This window comes from Dreissena polymorpha, chromosome 2, assembly GCF_020536995.1.
Source record: "Dreissena polymorpha isolate Duluth1 chromosome 2, UMN_Dpol_1.0, whole genome shotgun sequence".
NCBI classification, from domain to species: domain Eukaryota; kingdom Metazoa; phylum Mollusca; class Bivalvia; order Myida; family Dreissenidae; genus Dreissena; species Dreissena polymorpha.
The window spans coordinates 21,664,757-21,686,815 of record NC_068356.1 but is presented as its reverse complement, the minus strand read 5'-3'; the positions used below and the strand labels follow the sequence as shown (position 1 = coordinate 21,686,815).

The following is a 22,059-nucleotide window of genomic DNA, read 5'->3' as shown; positions in this document are numbered from 1 at the left end:
TATAAGTTAAATATGCATGGAGGCCAAAAAAGCACCATAAAACACTAGCTACATTTAATAACATACGGGACGATGTCGCGTAACATACAAGGCTTATTTTCTAAATGCCATTACATGAACTTTATAGCATGAAACATTTTAACAGTTTCTTGAAATTAAAATATAATTTAGATAACATATAAAACATACAAAAATATCTTTAAAACGACAACAATATAAGTACAAAGACTTACCTTAGATAGTGCTACAAATCAAAATATTGGAAAATCCGTTTATTCAAAATTTTGGCGGTCATCAAATTTTTTAAACATCCGGTTTACTCAGTGTATTACCCATACACTCTTCATCTATTCTGCAGTGTTGACGGTGGCTATCTTGGAAACCATTTTAGCTGCTGTCTTTGATAACCAGAGATTGACCCATCAGAAAAAAATATTACTTGTTCTTAACTACAGTATTAATATGATATGTTCATCAGAATGCACACCATACTCTTAAAAACGCAACTTCTTTGGGTTAAAACAGGCAATTGCTTTCCAAAAATGATATTGTGACCTTAAATTTGATTTTGACCTTGACCTCAAGTATATTCATTTAAAAATGTTAAATGTGTTGATCAAATGTCAATTAGTTACAGGAGTATTTATGTTTCCATTCTAAATCATAGTTTTCGAGGTGTCAAATTTACGATTTTCCTCTATTCCTACATTGCGGATGGCTGCCATCTTGGAAGCCATTCTGGCTGTTACCTTGGTAACTAGATATTTGTTTACTTCCAGCAGAGAAACAAGTTTTATTTATACTCTACTACCGTAAAGATGATTATATCAGAATGCACCATTTACTCTTGCAAACGTAACTTCTTTGTGGTAAAACGGATATTTTTCAAAATTTGACCTTTGACCTTTAATATGACCTTGACCTTGACCTCAAGTATGTCAAAAACAGGTGATAAAATTTGCTAATCTAATGCCAATGAGTAACAAGAGTTTTTATAATACTATTACCAATCATACATTTCACAAAGTGATATTTCTGATTTTACCCCTTATCTTTACTTACGGCGGCCATCTTGGGCGCCATCTTGGATTCTGAGGTTTCCCGGATGGGAACTTTGTGAAGTAAGGATCTACAAGCTATAACCTTTCAGAAAATGTAAGTTTCAAATCTGTTCTAATTTTGTCCGGGTTAAGACTGATTTTGGGCAGGGACCTATACAAACAAAGGGATGAGACACTCACTGAACCGAAGAACAAGCTAACGCGTTGTTACGCAAAAGGGAAACGAGACTTGCGACCCAACGAGACTTCGCGCGACAAGGCAAATTTTCACAGCCGCCATTTTGACAAAGCGAGACCGTGACAAAATAAGATAACAAATTAACCAAGTGTTGCCAACACAGAAGTATTCATTGCAAAGGTTTGTTGAGTTTGATACATCTTATTGTTTCATTTGTTTTCGACTATGCTTTGTATTTACTTATAAAACAACGGTGTGTATTTTCACCAAATCATGCGTATCATTGTTTACACTTCCATAATCCGAGAAACGTGTGTCGTGGCTTTTTTCAAAAGGCTTGGTCAAATAAAGCTCTATACTATTCATGTTGGTATTCTTACAAACGTTACATTTCAACGCATTGTGTGATGCTAATTTTATTTGTATTATTAGCAAATTCATGATTTTAAATGAGCACAAAGGCAATACAATTTTAGTCATTTTTTTATATTTTACCACTTTCAGTTTCATCAACATATGCCGTGGCTCTTTTTGAAAGGCTCAGTCAATACTAGCCCTATATTTATCATGTTGGTATCTTTACAAACGTTACATTTCAATGCATTGTGTGGTGCAAATTTAATTTGCATTATTTGCAAAGGTATAATTTTGTATTAGCAAAAAGATTATACAATTTTAGTCATTTTTTTATTTTGTAATCACTATCAGTTTGATCAACATATGTCGTGGCTCTTTTCGAAAGGCTCAGTCAATACTAGCCCTATATTAATCTTATGGGTATCTTTACAAACATTACATTTCAACGCATTGTGTGATGCTAATTTTATTTGTATTATTTGCAAATTCATGATTTTGAATGAGCACAAAAGCAATAAAATTTTAGTCATTTTTTTATTTTTTTACCACTATCAGTTTCATCAACATATGTCGTGGCTCTTTTTGAAAGGCTCAGTCAATACTAGCCCTATATATATCATGTTGGTATCTTTACAAACGTTGCATTTCAATGCATTGTGTGGTGCAAATTTAATTTGCATTATTTGCAAAGGCATAATTTTGTATAAGCTCAAAGATTATACAATTTCAGTCATTTTTTTATTTTGTAATCACTATCAGTTTGATCAACATATGTCGTGGCTCTTTTCGAAAGGCTCAGTCAATACTAGCCCAATATTAATTTTATGGGAATCATTACAAACATTACATTCCAACGCATTGTGTGATGCTAATTATATTTGTATTATTTGCAAATTCATGATTTTGAATGAGCACAAAAGCAATACAATTTTAGTCATTTTTTTAATTTTTTTACAATTTCAGTTTGATCAACATATGTCGTGGCTCTTTTCTAAAGGCTCAGTCAATACTAGCCCTATAGTTATCATGTTTGTATCTTTACAAACGTTACATTTCAATGCATTGTGTGGTGCAAATTTAATTTGCATTATTTGCAAAATTAAAATTTTGTATTAGCTCAAAGATTATACAAATTTAGTCATTTTTTTATTTTGTAATCACTATCAATTTAATCAAATATGTCGCAGCATTTTAAGAAAGGCTCAGTCAATACTAGCCCTATAATAATCATGATGGTATCTTTACAAACGTTGCATTTCAATCTATTGTGTGGTGTAATTTTCATTTGCATTATTTGAAAAATCATAATTTTGTATCAGCTCAAAAACAATACAATTTTAGTCATTTTTTTATATGTTATAACCACTATTTATTTGATCAACATATGTCGCAGCATTTTTGGAAAGGCTCAGTCAATACTAGCCCTTTATTAATCCTGTTGGTTTAAATTCATATTGTTTTATATTTTCAGTGTGCTGAAAAGAAGCAAAAGAGGGTCTCTTGCTCTTTAGGCGGAAAGTTTGACCCCGCAAAGGAAAATGTCATGACGCCAGCGAAACTTGGGCGTACAAACCCAGGTCATTTCCACATTAAGAACTTTTAATGGTTGAAAAACATTGTGGACTTTAAATAGTGCTGACATACATGTGTGTTCACAGCTTTGCCAAGGATACTGATACTGTCTGTTTCAACTGGGAAATTGGATTCCTTTCTTTTCCTGAGACGTACCTTGACCATCCCAGCACTAAGATGATGTTACTATATTCATTTCTACTATATAAAGCAGTGGCGACAACAAACCTTCAGACTTGCCGAAGACAAAATAAAAATTCAGTATGAATTAGTTTTAAATATTCGATTGATTAAATTAAACTGTTGCATTTTTTCATAAATGAACACATTCCAACAGTGAATATCTCTGCTTAACTCAAACGTGACTGTTAGATCTTTGATCATGTTAATCAAAAATGTGATCCTAAAACTCATTGTAAATATAAAATTTTCAAACTTGTTTAAACAAGATAATTTGGTATTTAATTTAAGTTAGCTTTTTGTATTGCTGTAGGCTTCGAATAAATCTTCTGCATTGCCATGTCAGGAGGAATCTCAATCTTTTATTGTTGAAATAATAAATAGAAAATTGTTAGTATTATTATCAAATTTTTGTCGTTCTATTTCACATTGCAAATGGTTACTTGTGCAAAATCTTTTACAAACATGTGCTTTTTTTACATGCCATTGAGTTTTTAAAATATTTCCTTTAACTGAATGCTCATTACACTTAGTAACATGAATGTATTGTTACACATACTCTTAAACTTAAATAATACCAAGATTACCTATCATGCATGAACTAATGTGTATGTTTCAGTGATTAACTGATTTATACTGAGAAATAAAACATTAACGACTTTTATGAATTGCCTTGCCTTCAAATTCTGTTGATTTTTGTTCAATACTTGAACACGAAATCACGAAAAGACTTTCAGTACTACTATGGATATCATGTTCAAAAGGAGTCCAACAGAATAATATAATGACATGCGAACCTTCATTGTCTCGGATGATAAAGAACAATTATACATTTTAAATTGTAAGCAATTGGCAGGCGTTAATAATGTTGATATTTTTCACACAGCAGAGTAATATTTTTTATTAATTAAAAGACCGGTCTTTGCTACATGCACATATGTGCGATATACAATGGCAATTGAAACCCTGCGAAACAAATGGTATTGTTACTCGTCAACGCATCCGGTAATTGGGTTCCGTGTAGCATACTGCGTGTTAATATTACTAATTATTTATTTACAAGACAAACAAGGCAAAATTGAACGAATATATATTTGTTTATTAAACAACGAAAGTCAAATATTGCGAAACAACTATCACCATCAAAGAGCGAAATCGCTCGCAATCGAATGAATCTGCTTTCCTTCAGCTACATGAAGGTCAGTCTGGCTGCACAGGTTCTGAGCGACTCTGTTGGTGAATATTAAAATGGCATGCGAAACTTTGCTGCGTCGGAGGATAAAAGAACAGTTATACATTTTGAGTTGTTTGCACTTAACATGTCTTGATTATGTTGCTATTTAAAACAAAACATGGTAACATTTTAATTCTATTAAAAGACCGGTCTTTTGTACATGCACATACGTGCGATAAACAACGGCAATTTAACCCTGGCGAAACAACCGGCAATTAATATTCATCAAAGGGTGCGATAATTGGGTCCCCGTTCGACATACTGCGTATTAATTAGACTAAATAATGATTGCTTTTGAGATCAACAACGCAACAATTGAGCGAATAGGTAATTGTTTATTTAACATAATATAATTTGAATCCGAAAAAAACGTAACCCGCTCAATAAGCGAAATCCCTCGCAATCGATATCGTGTAGCCGCATTATCGCTACAAAGGGACCAATCAATCGAGATTATCAAATCTCGCGCACCGGTTTATTATCGCCTCGCCTCCCTCTACACAGGGACCAATCGATCGAGATTATCAAATCTCGGTTTATTTTGCGTGCTGTAACGGGATATCGCGAGGTTGCTAATTATGGCAAGCGAAATGCACATTTAATACTTAAACCACGGTTTAACAGTTAACTATATAGTTAAGATACTTTGAACCCGGGTTCAAAGTGCCGTTTGCACATTAAATCCTTAAACCCGAGTTCAAGAGTTTGAACCGCAGTTCAAAGTGTGTCTAAAAATAGATACAAATCTGTTATCTGAGACAACCAATTAGCGGAGCTTAAACCACAATTAGCTATATATAGAAGGTAAATGCCGCGATTTCATTGGTCCTCTCTTAACTATAGGGTTAAGAGACTTTAAACTGCGGTTCAAAGTCTTAAACTGCGGTTAAGAGGCGCGGAATGCACATTAATTATTTAACAGTTAATTATATAGTTAAGAAATTTTGAACCCGAGTTCAAAGTGCCGTTTGCACATTAATTCCTTAAACCCGAGTTCAAGAGTGTAAACTGCGGTTCAAAGTCTTAAACTGGGGTTAACAAGCGCGGAATGTACATTTATTACCTAACTGTTGAATATATACAGTAATAATACTAGTTGTTAATTCATGTTGTCGTTTTATTACCAAATTTATGGATGTAATCTCTAAATTATCTCAATTTCTTAACCCGGAAGTGGATAGTTCCGATTTATTTACGGAACCACATACATTGATAAATATGAAAAAACACTAGTTTAATAATATAAATTCTTTATTAATCAAAATCATATGTTCAACCTCTCCTATACCACTTTACCATTGTAACGATTTGGAAAACAGACCGGACTAAAACATCCGTATTAATAATAAAAATAACAACAAATAAAAGCTTTATTTTCAAAACGTTACACAAAACGTTACATGGAAAAATGACATGACAACATTTTTTTATGACAATTTAACTTAACTAATACAAGAATAATGGTTATGCATTAATTAAAAATAATTTAACAAAGCGGGATGCTAAGAGTTCTTTATCGACGCACTCCCACTCAATGAGGTCTATTAATGAATAAAGTTTCAAACTGATGCTATTAATACTTTTTAACGAGACAAACGACGGACAAGTGATCCCTATAAGAAAACATTGGTTAGAAAACAATATTAATGCACAGTATTCGATACAAAAGCATTTGTTCGTTAACAGAAAATACTATAAGTGCAACATAATTATACTATGTACAACAACCTCAAGGTAGACATAATGTAATACAAATTTGTAGTTAATTAAATAAATAAAGTATAAAATGAATCATAAACATTATTGTCTCGCGTTCTGAGAAAACTGGACATAATGCGGGTGCGTAAATTGTCATCCCAGATTAGCCTGTTCAGTCCGCACAGGCTAAGAAGGGACAACAATTTGCTCTTTTATGGAATGTTTCGTTTTAATAATGTCTCTTCTTAGCAAAAATCCAGATAAGGCGGAAAGTGTCACTTTACGCATAAGCATTATGCCCATTTTTCTCAGAACACGACACAATTATGCATGTTCAAAACCATTCCTAGCTACATTTTCCCACATTCTCTTTCACTATTGCTTTAACTTATATTTTTATGGGACCGTTTCATCAAAGATCGTACGACAATCTTAATTTATAACTTAAATTTAAAAACTAAAAATATACAAGCTGTTGATAAATAGCTCCGCAAGATATAAGCCATCGGTAAGAAAATGATGAAATAAATGATTTTACTTGAAATAAGCAAAAATATGCTTCGGTCTGTTAAAATAATGTTTCTTTGAAATTCGTATCGTATTCTAAATTTGTCGTACGATGTTTGATGAAACGGTCCATAAGAATATAAGTTAAAGCAAGAATTTGACAGTATTTGAGTGATCTCAGCTATATCATACTCTTGGACACACTCAAATACTGTTTACAGAAAATACTATATTTGTAACATAATTATACTATGTACAACAACCTCAAGGTAGACATAAGTGTAATACAAATTTGTAGTCAATGAAATTAACAAACTATAAAATGAATCATTAACATAATTGTGTCGCGTTCTGAGAAAACTGGTCATTATGCTGGTGCGTAAATTGTTATCCCAGATTAGCCTGTGCAGTGTGTAAACTAGGAATAAATCGGCCTTTTTTGTGGAGATAAATAACGAAATACACTTTTGTACAAAGTCTACATCTTAACGTGTCTTTTTCGATCGTAATCACCTACTTTATTGACCTTTTTGCCATTCAATAAAGCATATATTAAATTAAGAGTACGCTTTATGGAATGGCAAAAAGGTCAATAAATAATAATGCCGGTTTCACGGTCCTGAACAAGGGGTTTCCGCGCGTATATATGAAAAAAAACTGCATATTTTACAAATTGAACTTTCTTTGCATGTACTTGTATATTGAAATCTGTTTACTAGTGATAATGAGTGACAACAATCTAGCATTTAATGATACCATAAATCTTTACTTTTAATTTATTTTATGCAAGTATTTTATATCCCTATTGTGATCAAACGTGATTGCTTGTTTTCATGATATTTCGAACACTGCAGTAACGTACGATCTTTAAACGTAATAGCAGAGGTTACATTTGCCAGTACCCGTTCAATACCTTATTATTATGTTAAAACTGGCTAGTATATATACTATAATACTATGTAGTTCATGTTCATCCATTTCGGACAAATGTCTTTTTGTATGCCCCTGTAAGTGGGCATATAGTGATTGCACTGTCCGTCTGTCTTTCCGTTACACTTTGCGTTTAGGTTTCGAAAAAATGTGAAAAAAAGGGGCTTATGCCATCCTTTGGTGGCAAGCATTGATTAAACATGTTTAAATATTTTATTAAAGCAACTGTTTAGTTATTGGCTTTAAACTGTGGCTTAAATGTCTGCTCAATATGCCAAGAGATGACATGAAGGCATCATAAATTGTGTTTAATGACCTGCCACGTGTGGTTTAACTTTATTCAGGGACCTACACAAGTAAGGGTCCCTGGAAAGGCCTGGATTTATGACACCCTGTTTTAGTCTGGACAGTATCCGATCATATCGAGATAATCGGTTTGTGATGAACGAAGTGGCAATTAAACACTGGGTTAAAAAGGCTTAAACAAAGAGTGTCAAAATTCGTGTGAACAATAAAAAAAAACAATTACATTTATCAAGAGGATTTATTTAATCTGTAACAAGGTAAGTTTTTACAGACATATAAAGGTTCAAATCAGTTAATACTATATGTTGATTACATAAAATCAATCTTTTTGTTGTTTGTTTTCGTCCTTATTTCTGTTCGTTCATTGAATTCAATTTATTCTGAAAGAATTTCCATTTCTGAATATTTTTTTGTTCTTAAAAATGGTCGCGAAGATGTGCCAAATAGAGATTGTTATGGTTACCGTATCACGATGCGGTTCATCAAATGCAAACAATAGCGAAATGGCCGCTGTCTTGACGGCCAAAACTTGCGCATGTGAAAACCTGACGTCATTATCGGAATCCCCAAAACCTCCTATGATATTAATAAGTAAAAACATCATTTTGAATGAAAAAAATCAAATTATAGCGAATAATCAATTTCTCTGAAAACACTATTTTCACTATCAAATATAACAAGGTATTCAACTCAAAATGACCCGAATATAGGGTGCATCGCTTTGAACAGCTATTACTTCATCAAGTGTGCAGCGATTTCCATGAACTCGGTCTTATTAAACGCAGAAATAAGCGATCCTGTAATGGCTGAATCAGTGTACCATGACATTCGCGCTGTAAACAAATAATATTTGTTGGAAATTTAAAACCGCTGGCATGTTTCAATAAGAACGACATTTGTCTTTCGAGGTTTAATAATTTAATTACTGAATGCATTATGCATACGTTGCAATGAGACTCGAAGTCACTCGGCTTAGCTATCCGTTATACAGTCAAGTTACCATTACCGGATCAGTAGCGTAATAAAGTTGTTCTGACGAAAAGCAATAAATGTTTTGAGACTTCTTTTACATCAGTTTGATTAAATATTACTTTGCTTACTGATTCAGCACATAGTTTTATTTTTAATCGCAGGCAAAATGTATTTGTGATACCTTTTTTTCACCGCAGAATTCATGCATTAACGGATCAGTTGTAGCCATAACGGATCACGTGATCGAAACCACTCCGGGGGCATCTAACATGCTATTTGAATTGTCGACACATGAACTGTGTTGTTTACAATGACAAAGTTACATTGCCAGTTATAAATAATATTCATTATTTTTGTATTGTTTTCTATATGTGATCTTGTATATACACGTTTCGCATGGTGTTCTTGTGTGAATTATCTGTTGAAAAACCTAAATAGATAGAAAAGATGGGCATCTTATAAACCATGTTAATTGTGTTAATCATATATAATCATCGGTATTGAACATGGAACATAAATAAAACATTACGAGTGAGATCATTTATTGAAAGAATCAACAAGATGTGCATATATTTTAATATATTATATTATCAATACGCATATTATCACGCTTGATCCGTTATTGCCCTAATTCTTCATTTCATTTAAGGTGTTGCAAAATCTTAAACACGAATCAAAACTGAAACGGACTTTTGCAGGGAGAAAGACTACTAAATGGCCTTTAAATCAATGCGTAAACTCTTTACTTTTCAACAGAGTTTTAGAATGTGGCCGCGAATAATGTTAAACCCCTTTTTGGAAACGAGACGGAAGTAAACAAAGTCGTATATACATGTCGCCAAAACATACCAAAATGTTTAACAACGAATAGCTCCAATTACGACTCAATCAATGCATTTAGAAAAAAACGGCCTTGAAGATGCTGTGTGCAAAATATCATCTAAAAATGTCAACTATTTATCGCGACACGCATGGTCTTCAACATCAAAGTGATGCGCTATGGGTAATGATCCGGAATGGTAACTTGACTGTACAGTCAGTCAACCAGTTTAGAATAACCTGGCAAAAAACGTTAATTCACAAGTCCAGTCCACAATAATTTATTTCGGGATTTAGTGTCAATGTGAGATGATGTAAAAATAAAGGGTAAAATTTATTTTGTATGATAACAGGTAAGGCCAGACGGCATATGCATTTTTTTGTCAAAAATAGCCAATTAAAGTTCACCTTTTCGGAAAATTATTTAAAATATTTCAACTTACAGAATTAGTATTTCAAAACATTATCATGGCATTTGTTTTCAATCAGCAATTTTTGTATTTGAAAATAATAAAGCCTTCTATTTCCATATGCGCATTTCAAAACATAACTCATTCAATCAGTTCTGGTTAACTTTTTGCTGCATTTATCCCCCCCTGTAAGCATAATACAAAAGCTTTCTTACTAAAACTTTGTTACTTTATTCCTTTACCTAATGTAGACCTTAGACACTTATAATTTTTTTTATTGGGGAATTATGGAAAATTAAATACAAATTAATCGGAACTGCTGATTTCCAGAGCTGATTGACAAACTGTACACTAATCCGAATCGACTGTATTTCGGTTAGGGGTATTTCTATCAGATTTATACCATAAAAGGATCACAAAGAAATTATATAAATATAACCTTATTTGCTGCAATAACCTCACACTTTTGACGAAGTCTGCGTTGTCTGCAAAACCACTTTGAAGTTTTCTTTCTATATCTTGGAATGCTGTTTCAAACGTACGTAATAATTCACTAACTTCATCCGCCGCCATCTTGATAGAAATGCGCCAGGAACAAAACAATATCACATGACGATATTGGTTAATAATTAATGTGCAGAGACAACCAAACACCTAAAAGTCTTAACCTATTTTTCAAAGTCTTAAACTGCGGTTCAAAGTCTTAAACTGGGGTTAAAACGCGCGGAATGCACATTAATTATTTAACAGTTAACTATAGAGTTAAGAGACTTTGAACCCGAGTTCAAAGTGCCGTTTGCACATTAAATCCTTAAACCCGAGTTCAAGAGTTTGAACCGCAGTTCAAAGTGTGTCTAAAAATAGATACAAATCTCTTATCTACATAATTCAGAGACAACCAATCAGCGGAGCTTAAACCACAATTAGCTATATATAGAAGGTAAATGCCGCGATTTCATTGGTCCTCTCTTAACTATAGAGTTAAGAGACTTTGAACTGCAGTTCAAACTCTTGAACTCGGGTTTAAGGATTTAATGTGCAAACGGCACTTTGAACCCGGGTTCAAAGTCTCTTAACTATATAGTTAACTGTTAAACCGTGGTTTAAGGAATTAATGTGCATTTCGCTTGCCATAGCTAATCCCTTTGTTTGTATAGGTCCCTGTTTTGGGTTCCACAGCCTCTACTACTGTATGTGTTGAATCGACGCATGTGGGTCTTATAATTATATAAGGTGCATAAAGGGTATAACCTTTAAATTGCTAACTCGGCGAGTAAAAATTGTTCTTCTCGGCGCTTCAAAACATGAAACTTTGTAGATTGTAATAGCGCAGCTGAACAATTATGAATTCTAATCCGGATAATACACCCCTCCAACACTGTCTGATGACGTGCTACACATTACGTTATAGTCTGCGTTTTACCATAAACGTTTCGTTTGCATCTATTACTAAGAGCTAATACACTCTGGATCAGCAGACGATTTATTTCATAAATCAATCTCTGGGTTAATGGTCGCCATCTTTCGAACTACTTTAAAAAGTACAACAACAACAATAACAGTAGAAGACAAGTTTAATTGCGAAAAGTTGAAAAATTGAGTACATGTGTCACGGTTGTTGAGTGAAATAGTGTTATTTTCAACTGTGTATGAAGCATGTGAACTGGTAGAGGAATAACCGAATTGTTGGTGGAAATGGAATTTAGAAATATATCTAATTATTCATCATCGTGTAGAATTATCATCAGCATCATTTCTGTGGAACATTGCACTATTCAAAATACAAGTGTTTCATAGATATGGTGCTTTTGACATAGTTCACTAACCATCAAGACTGAAATGATTCATGCACACAGGTAAAGTAAATAATTGAATTTGTGCAGAATGTTTATTTTTTACAAATTATTATTTAATTTGACCAATTTATTTAAGATTGAGTGCACTGAAACTCAGAGTCTAAAGCTTAGTAAGACACTTAAGCCAGTTTTCTGAGAAGAAACAATACTTGTTCAGAGTATAGCAGGCTCATGCGGCCTCTGGTTTATTTATTTTGCCTCGGCCTTTAACCTGGGTCGCTTTGATTTCAGGTGTTTAGCCCCCATATCAACAAGGCTCTTGACCCTATATGTAGTTATTCATATTGTTTAAAGATTTTGAGAACCCTCACTCGGTGCCAGTGGGGATAAAACAGGGACCTTCTTATAGCTAGATGAATGCATCAAATATGCCAGCAACACTTTATAATCAATAACTTTATAATTGATGATTCTGCTCATTTAACTACATTACTAATTTACCAAAACAATGTGAAACACATTTTTATGCCCCCAAAGAAGGGCATATAGTGATCGCACTGTCCGTCTGTCTATCCGTCACACTTTGCATTTAGGTTTCGAAAAAATGCTCATAACTTCTATGTCGCTTCAGATGTAACATTCATATTTGGTATGCATGTGTATATGGACAAGGCCTTCCCATACACACACAAATTTTGACCCCTTTGACCTTGAACTTAGGGTCGGCGTTTAGGTTTTGAAAAATGCTCATAACTTCTATTAAAGCGTTTATCGGGGGCGTATGTCATCATACGGAGACAGCACTTGTTTTTGCTACTGTCCTCTGCACAAACCATGATATAACTGCATATATGCATCCAACCAAATCAGTAAAACTATTTGTCACTTAATTACAGTAAACTTATTGCATGTTAACTTTTCAACAATATATATATACATGTACATGTATATATAATTATATATAACAGATCTTGAAAAAAACACACATCAACTTCAAATTGTTTTAGTAAATTATAGGCTTTACTTGGTATTGTGACATTGACACCACTCATGCATGCGACTATACAATTATACAACTATGGAACACATTATTTATGAGAAATTCCAATACATCAACACATCGTCTCAGATTTAAGGCAGATAATCTAGTGCTTTTTTGATGCCATTTTTACTATTACACAAATTTTCATTTTATGTTATGATGCATTGATCTTGTTTCTAAATTAACCAAGCAATCATGTTAAACTTTTGAAGAAAGATGTTGTCTGATAAATATAGAAAATATAATCACTACAAAGTGAACAAAATTCAGTTGACTACTGTGACCAACAAAGATTTGCCAAAGAGCAATTCAGATCATGATTTAAATTAAATACAAGTAATATGAAAGTCTGCCTATTGGATCCCAGTTAAGACTTATTTGTCAAATCTGCACATTAATTTTCCCTTAGCCATGTAGAATTGGGGACTAAATACCATCAAGTCATGTAAAAAGGAGCAGGGTATAGCACGCTGCTATTGATCTCTTGAGCTTTCACATGAATTTTACGGGCAATTTTCATACAACAAATGATATTATATAGTGTAATGATAAAGCATTATGAGCACAAATTATATCTCTTACTAGTGGTGCAAAAATCTATTAAGTGTCACATTTCAAAAGAAAATTTATATAAAAAGGTATTATTAATTGTTAAAACGTTATAAAAGGTTATTTCAATTCACTAAAGCATTTAATTACAAGAACAAGTGCATTTTATGTCCATTACAATACATGTAACAGTATTGGCATTGTATTTATCTGCATTTGATGTATTTATTACACTTAAAAATGCAGACAAGACACACTTCTAACAGAAACAAATGTATTTTTTTCTGCATTTTTCCAGCATTAATACTCTTCAAGTGTATTTTTTATCATCCCAAATACACTTTACCAGGAAAGAGGTATGTTAAAATGCATTTTTAGTTGGTTTTAAGTATATTTTCAAATGCATTAAGACACTCTTTTCTTTTGCAAAAAATGTTGAACAAAAACTTGAAAATATTTAATATACTAAAGTGTTGTAATAATTAAAGTTTTGTATGAGCATCAAAAACAGTGTCAAATTCATACCAGTGCCTATTTAGTAGCAGTAGGCCTTATATGGTCTACTTGTGGTAGAAATAATGCATTTTGTATAATACAACATACATAAATTAAAAAATATAGCTGCCCATACAGTTCAATACAATGTTCAATTAACTACACTATGCAAAGTTGAAATATGACATCAAGCTTGGAATATTCTTTTCAATAATGAATAATATGCTGTTTTAATTTATAAGTGAAATAGACACTTGCATATAAAAACTGATTTTACATCAAAACTAAATGTTTAATTTGATTTTTAGCTCCACTGGCCAAAGGTCATGTGTCCATCGTGCATCCATGCATAAACTTTTCCTTTAAACATCTTCTCCTAAACTACTGGTCCAATTTCTTAGGAATGTTCCTGGGGTGAACCTCTTTCAAATTTGTTCAAATTATGCCCCTGGGGTCAAATTTGACTCTGCCCTGGGGGTCACAAAATTGAAAATTTGCTTAAATAAGGCCTATTTTGTGAAAACTTTCAAAATCTCCCGTCCATAACCATTGGGCCTAGGGCTATCAAATTTGGTATGTAGAGACATCTAATAGTCCTCTACCAAATTTGTTCAAATTATACCCCTGGGGTCAAATTTGACCCTGCCCCGGGGGTCACAAAATTGAATATATGCTTATAAAGGTCTTATTTTTTGAAAACTTTAAAAATCTACTCGTCCATAAACATTGGGCCTAGGGCTACCAAATTTGGTATGTAGAGACATCTAATAGTCCTCTACCAAATTTGTTCAAATTATACCCCTGGGGTCAAATTTGACCCTGCCCCGGGGGTCACAAAATTGAACATATACTTATATAGGGTATATTTTGTGAAAACTACAAATCTTCTCGTCCATAACCATTGGGCCTAGGGCTACCAAATTTGGTATGTAGTGGCATCTTATTGTCCTCTACCAAGTTTGTTCAAATTATGCCCCTGGGGTCAAGTTTGGCCCTGCCCTGAGGGTCACAAAATTGAACATATGCTTATATAAGGCCTATTTTGTGAAAACTTCAAAAAATTTCTTGTCAATAACAATCCGGCCTAGGGCTATCAAATTTGGTATATAGTGACATCTAATAGTCCTCTACCAAATTTGTTCAAATTTAATCCCTAGGGTCAAATTTGACCCTGCCCCGGGGGTCACAAAATTGAACATATGCTTATATAATGCCTATTTTGTGATAACTTAAAAAAAAATCTTGTCCATAACCATTAGGCCTAGGGCTACACAATTTGGTATGTAGTGACATTGTATAGCCCTCTACTTAGTTTGTTCAAATTATGCCCCAGGGGTCAAATTTGACCCTGCCCTGGGGGCCACAAAATCAATTATATGCTTATACATGTATAGTGCCTATTTTGTGAAAATTTTAAAACTCTTATTGTCCTTAACCATAAGGCATAGGGCTACCAAATTTGGTATGTAGTGACATGTTATAGTTCTCTACCAAGTTTGTTCAAATTATGCCCCTTGGGTCAAATTTTACCCTGCCCGGGATCACAAAACTGAACATACGCTTATATGGGGCCTATTTTGTGAAAACTTTAAAAATCTTGTTGTCCATAACCATTGGGCCTAGGGCTACCAAATTTGGTATGTAGTGACATCTAATAAACCACTACCAAATTTGTTCAAATAATGACTCTGGGGTCAACTTTGACCCTGCCCCGGGGGGTCACAAAATTGAATAAACGCTTTTAAAGCGCCTATTTTGTGAAATCTTTAAAAAATCTTCTTGTCGAAAACCATTTGGACTATGGCTACCAAATTTGGTATGCAGTAACATCTTATAGACCTCTACCAAGTTTGTTCAAATTATGCCCTTTGGGTCAAATTTGATCCTGACCCGCATGTCACAAAATTGAACATTACATACGCTTATATCTTGCTTATTTTGTGAAAACTTTAAAAATATTCTTGTCCTTAACTCTAGGACCTAGGGCTACCACATTTTGTATGTAGTGAGATATAGTAGTCCTCTACAAAGTTTTCTCAAATTATGCCCCTGGGGTTAAATTTGACCCAGCCCAGAAGGTCACAAAAGTGTACATGTGCTTAAATAGGGCCTATATTTAAGTATTTGCACATGCAGAGAAATTTGTTTCAGCCTTTTTTTTCAGCAGTGGAGTGATACACAGCCATCATAGCCCTCTTGTTTAAATACTCAAAAAATGAAACCGTGTTCATGCTTGCATGAACACAGTTTATAAATGCTGTCAGAATGATAAAATATGCAATTACTATAAATACAAATGCCAGGGAAAAGTGCTTTTTGTACTAAAAAAATCGAATGAATATTACAATAATACATTCTGAATACTTTAGTATGTAATTAACAGTTTTTGTCTGAGAAAATCACTACGTTTTATATATTTATTCAAATTCACATAAATCATATTTCAAAAACACATCATTACTTCAAATCCTTTCACACAATACTGAAAAAAATGCACAGTTTCTGATTGTTATTGATTGTTTATTAATTTATACATGTACCATTTTTTAATCTTGATGCATCCTCAGTTGTATAATGCACATCTTAATCTGTTTTAACAGTTATAATATAAAGATTAAGACTGACTCAGTAAAATAATAATCCATGATTTCTGCAGTACTTGCAGACAAAATAGGAATACTGCTGTGATATTATCTATCTATCTAATGGGATATTAATTTGGCTTCAATAGAAAAAAATCAAAGCATACACATGTATAAAATGTGTATGTATATATTAGTTAAACTTAAATTGATTGACCATTGATAAAAAGATATTATAATATATATGCATGTATATATATATCCTTGTAAAACTAAAAATTAAATATGTATGTTTCTATTACATCATTTAGGACTTTTATTTTCAGACAAAGTAGAGTGAAGCTTAAAACAGTATCCAATTGTAACAGTCAATTTTGGGAAAATCAACCTTATAATTGTTTTCTGTGTTGGCCAATGTCATAATTGGTATAAAATGTATATTGAACTGGAAGTTTTCTTTATTTTAAATGATAACATTTGCTTGGTCAGCCATAATTGTCACAATCAAGTGGTCTTTTTACACTGTAGTTTTCTCACTGACTATGGGTTTGTTCTGAGAATGAGCCACACAAAGTATCGTTGGGGAGATGAGTTGTCAATTTTATGTTTATCAGTCTTTCATAATCCAGTATACCTGTAAAAAGGGAATTTGTAACTAATAATCACACAATATACACAATTAAAATTGTATGCATTTAGATTTATTTAGTACTGCACATTAATCATTTTCCAAAAATATGTAGCAACATTACATTGTATAATGCTGCAATACTAAAGTAATTTACTAATTAAAGGTCGCTGATGTGTAATGGATGTGGTGTCCACCTAATGATCTGGAGGTCACTGGTTTGATCCCCAGTGTGGGAGCATTCTTAAGAAATCTCCAAGAGACACCCAAGTACTGGTTCTAGGCCCAGGAAACGAACTCAAGAGCATTTCACATACATGTACGTAGTTAGTACTTTAAATTTAATCGAACTAAAAATGGGTTAAAACTAACAACTGAAACCCTTATTATTACATTTTATTTTGAATCAAGCAAATGTGCAAATTCATTAAAAATAATGAGTAAAATTTAAAAATTCTACTTTAAAGTTATCATGATAATTTAGATCATTTTCAGAATATTTAATGATGATAATGATACAATTATATATTCCCTAAATGATAAAAATAAAACATGTAATGTTAATTTATGAAAAAATCGTTTTAATTTTATCAATATCATGGTAATTACAACTAGATACAGGCAATTAGATAGGAAACGTGAAATATTAACCCATTCATGCCTAGCGTCCTGAAAAAAAGGACATTGCAAACAGCGTAGACCTAGATGAGACGCCGCATAATGCGGCGTCTCATCTGGGTCTGCGCTGTTTGCTTAAAGAAATTTCTGTAAGAAATATTCTAAATATAGAAATAAATATACCAGACACCCCTACTTTTGGAAACAAATTGATCCAATTTAGAAGGATGGGAGAGTCCACTGGGCATAAATGGGTTAATGAACAACCCAGACATTTGTAGTGATTTATGGTCACTATTTGATTAACGTTCTATACATGACCTGTCATAAAAGGTATTTTTTAGCCAGTACTACAATCGGCAATGATAGTCTGTATTGCATACATATTCCAACGTCTATTATCGATTCGCTTCCTCAAACTGAACAAATATTTAATGTTTACATCGCGAAACGAAATGCATCCAGTTTCACTTTCGGTTTGGTTGGTTTTGTAAACACCGTAATTTCATCTTAAAAATTGGTTGATAGGGTGATTAAATAATAATGGAAAAGTAAATCACTTGGATAATAGGTCAAATTGCAACACAAATGAACGTTAATAGTGCTCTTAATATCAAAGTTTCGGTAAAAAGTTTGGCGCTAGTTCAACGCGCATGTATATAGCCTCATAACAATAGACTGACAACCTTTTGGGTAGTAAAGTAGTAATACAAGGCAATATGGCGACCGTTAGCCACGAGGCCTATCTTACGGAGGAATCCGAGATAGCCGATGTATCACGATTGAGAGCTAATACTGACTTGACACTGAAACCAAGTAAAAACACGTTACTAAAACATGATGAAATTACGCGTTTGTTGGTGCTTTTTCGGCTTTCTGATATATTCGAAAGGAAATCCGTTAAATGTAAATCTAATGCGCGATAATGTGGGGTGTTTTGATATTTTCAACGATAATCAGGCCATTCTCGTTACTATGCTTCCGCAAGTTGTTTCCGTCTGTGACTCACACAACACTAGTGCATCACCAGTAACATCCATGTGTGAGGACCTTATCAAGTGGAAGCTGTGCCCCAAGGATGTTAATGATGGTCTGCTCCAAGCTGATACCTTCGGTGATGAAATGGAAAAATATATAGCTCAATCAAATTCAGACAAGTTGTGTCGAGATCTGTCATTCCTCAACATTTCTGACTGTCAACATGTTTGTACAGAAGATAAAAGCCTCTGCAGTTACTATGGTGGCATGTTAACAGAACTTCAAGAGGCATTTCATGGTAAGGTTTAAAATTATAAAGGAAACTAGTTCTAGCTACCATAACTCTAAATGTCGCTTTTTATGATTTTTGACTGGCGCGACTTTATAGTTATGGACCAACCCCATTAGGAAAGTCAACCAGAAATTCCCGAAAAGTTGACAGTTAACAAATACCAGTCCAAAACAGCTTTTAAATGCAGTTATTGGCCCAAATCAGGGCCCTCACACTACTTTGGGGGAAGGGGTCCGCAGCCCTTAGGAGGGGGAATTTTCGCGGCGTTTCCCTTTTTGGGGATTTTTTTACTTACTCTCTCATTATTTCATTTGTACATGTCTGCACTATATCCATTGCATTTTTCATAATTTAGTATGTTTGAAAAGATTAAATTGAAATAGAATTGAGATATAAAAATCCTGACACAGATCTTTCTATTAAAAAAAAAAAAAAAAAAAAATTTTTTTTTTTTTTTTTTTTTAGGGGGAATTTTCCCCCCCAAAAGGGGAAAAAAGTATACTTTTCAGGTGGGGGACTACCACCGAAATTCGGCGGCAGATTTGATAGATTGAGGGCCCTGCAAATCAACCACTTGATCGGAAAGATTGACATTTTTCACATTTAACTGATATATTAATTCACAAAATACTATCTTAAACATTTTAAATTTATCTATTCTGCTTTTACATATCGAGAAAAACAGCGATGTGACAGACTTACTTGAAATGCGAATCTCCTGAGATTTCACGGTCACATGACGTTATTTCTATTTTTAGTAACGTACCATGTGCTCAAGTGTTTTCAAACTCAAAATGACATTTCTCTGTATTTTAGATTATTCTGGCTTGTTTTGTAAACAAATTGTAGTGTAAATACAAACTCAAAGTAAATATTATTTAAAACTACCTGATTCACACTGAAATTAGTCTGATAATCCACCAGACGTAAGTTGTTTATCACAAATAATAGATTTCAGAAAACGAAAGTAATGTTGACAATTTCAGCAAAAAATGTCAAGGTCGATCCTAAAGTATCCAAATGAAAACTCGTCACGTGACAAAGCGACAATGGCGTCAAAATTGTGAATTTCAGACTGATGAGAGTTATTTTAATATATTGAAAGATGCATTTGAAACATTTGAACCTTAAAATAATCCCCGATGCAGTAAATTATATTCATTCACCAATATATGTAGAAATGTATCCAAGAAAATGAGCTTTCTTTGATTTATAGCGTGACATAAATATGTTATGACTCTGGTTGACTTTCAATACGGGGTTGGCTTCAGCGTACAGGTCTGTCAATACTATATATAAACTGTACGCTGAAGTTTCTTTAGCTAAAAAGAAACAAGCTTTACTGACTTGAATATTATAATTCATTCATAATCCTGTCCAGGGCTGGCATTAGTCCATATAAACATACAGTCAAGCAGGGTTTGCCATCAAGGCACGTCGGACAGACATTGTCTAGTAAGATTGGTGGTCGGGCTAGTAAAACTGCGAGCTAGCTTGTCCGACTGGTCGTACATTAAAAATCTATACTCAAGAGCTCCAGATAAGGATTTGTGAAATTAGTAACGGTACTGCCACTGACAGAAAGAAAACGAGTAGTGTCGGTCTGTCTGTATGTATGTCTGTCCACCAGATGGTTTCCGGATGATAACTCAAAAACGCTTAGGCCTAGGATCATGAAACTTCATAGGTAGATAGATCATGACTCGCAGATGACCTCTAATGATTTTGAGGTCACTAGGTCAAAGGTCAAGGTCACGGTGACCCGAAATAGTAAAATGGTTTTCCGGATGATAACTCAAGAACGCATACGCATAGGATCATGAAACTTCATAGGTAGATCGATCATGACTTGCAGATGACTCCTATTGATTTTGAGGTCTCTAGGTCAAAGGTCAAAGTCACGGTGACCCGAAATAGTAAAACGGTTTCTGGATGATAACTCAAGAACGCATACGCCTAGGATCATGAAACTTCATAGGTAGATAGATCATGACTCGCAGATGACCCCTATTGTTTTTGAGGTCACTAGGTCAAAGGTTAAGGTCACTATGACCCGAGAAATAGTAAAATGATTTTCGGATGATAACTCAAGAACACATACGCCTAGGATCATGAAACTTCATAGGTAGATTGATCAAGACTCGCAGATGACCCCTACAGATTTTGAGGTCACTAGGTCAAAGGTCAAGGTCACGGTGACCCGAAATAGTAAATTGGTTTTCGGATGATAACTCAAGAACGCATACTCAGGGCTTGCACTAAGCGGCGTACGGCCGTATATTACGCCCAATAATTGTTTCCATACGCCGATAAAAAAAAAACATGACGTCCACTGTACTTCCTTAAAATTGGTCATACGCCGAAAATAGCAACCCGTGACGTAAGCTGTCGATTAAAATAACACTTCGATCAACACTGCTTTCTGCCGACTCAAAGTGTTTTGCACACGTCTCGATCAGTCTAAACTCCGCCTCCTTATATTTGCTACCGTCCGCAGGTGATTAGCAAGTTTATTGTGTGTTGTTTATCTAACGGTTACACAATTTACCCGCGCGGATCGCAAATTGACCGTGACAAAGCAGTCGCTTAAAATTGGTTGCTTTAACCAAAGACCTATAGATAACAGGTTATCTATAGGTCTTTGCTTTAACAACACACTCGTGCCTCTGCGCGTGCCATATGTTGTCTAATGATTAGGAGATAATTGCTGGTTTTGGGCAGACGGCACGGTAAAAGAAAGACGGCAAAAATAATTAAAGAAAAACAAAATTGATCAAAGTCTAATTAATTACGTAGATTCACTACCGTATTAGGTCCCGCGAGTTTTCTCAGTTTGTTAATCCACCGATAATTAC

The 22,059-nt window shown here is 33.8% G+C and overlaps 1 protein-coding gene across 1 annotated transcript in view; it reads left to right on the top strand.

Annotated features, from left to right (window-relative positions):
- The first annotated feature begins 18,733 nt into the window (after positions 1-18,733).
- The window catches only part of LOC127866177 (uncharacterized), a 39,744-nt gene continuing 36,418 nt past the window's right edge, over positions 18,734-22,059 (top strand). The window contains exon 1 of the mRNA XM_052406598.1: positions 18,734-19,210. Coding sequence (XP_052262558.1) covers positions 18,772-19,210 — 439 coding nt within the window. The 5' untranslated portion in view covers positions 18,734-18,771. The remainder of the gene's footprint in view (positions 19,211-22,059) is intronic.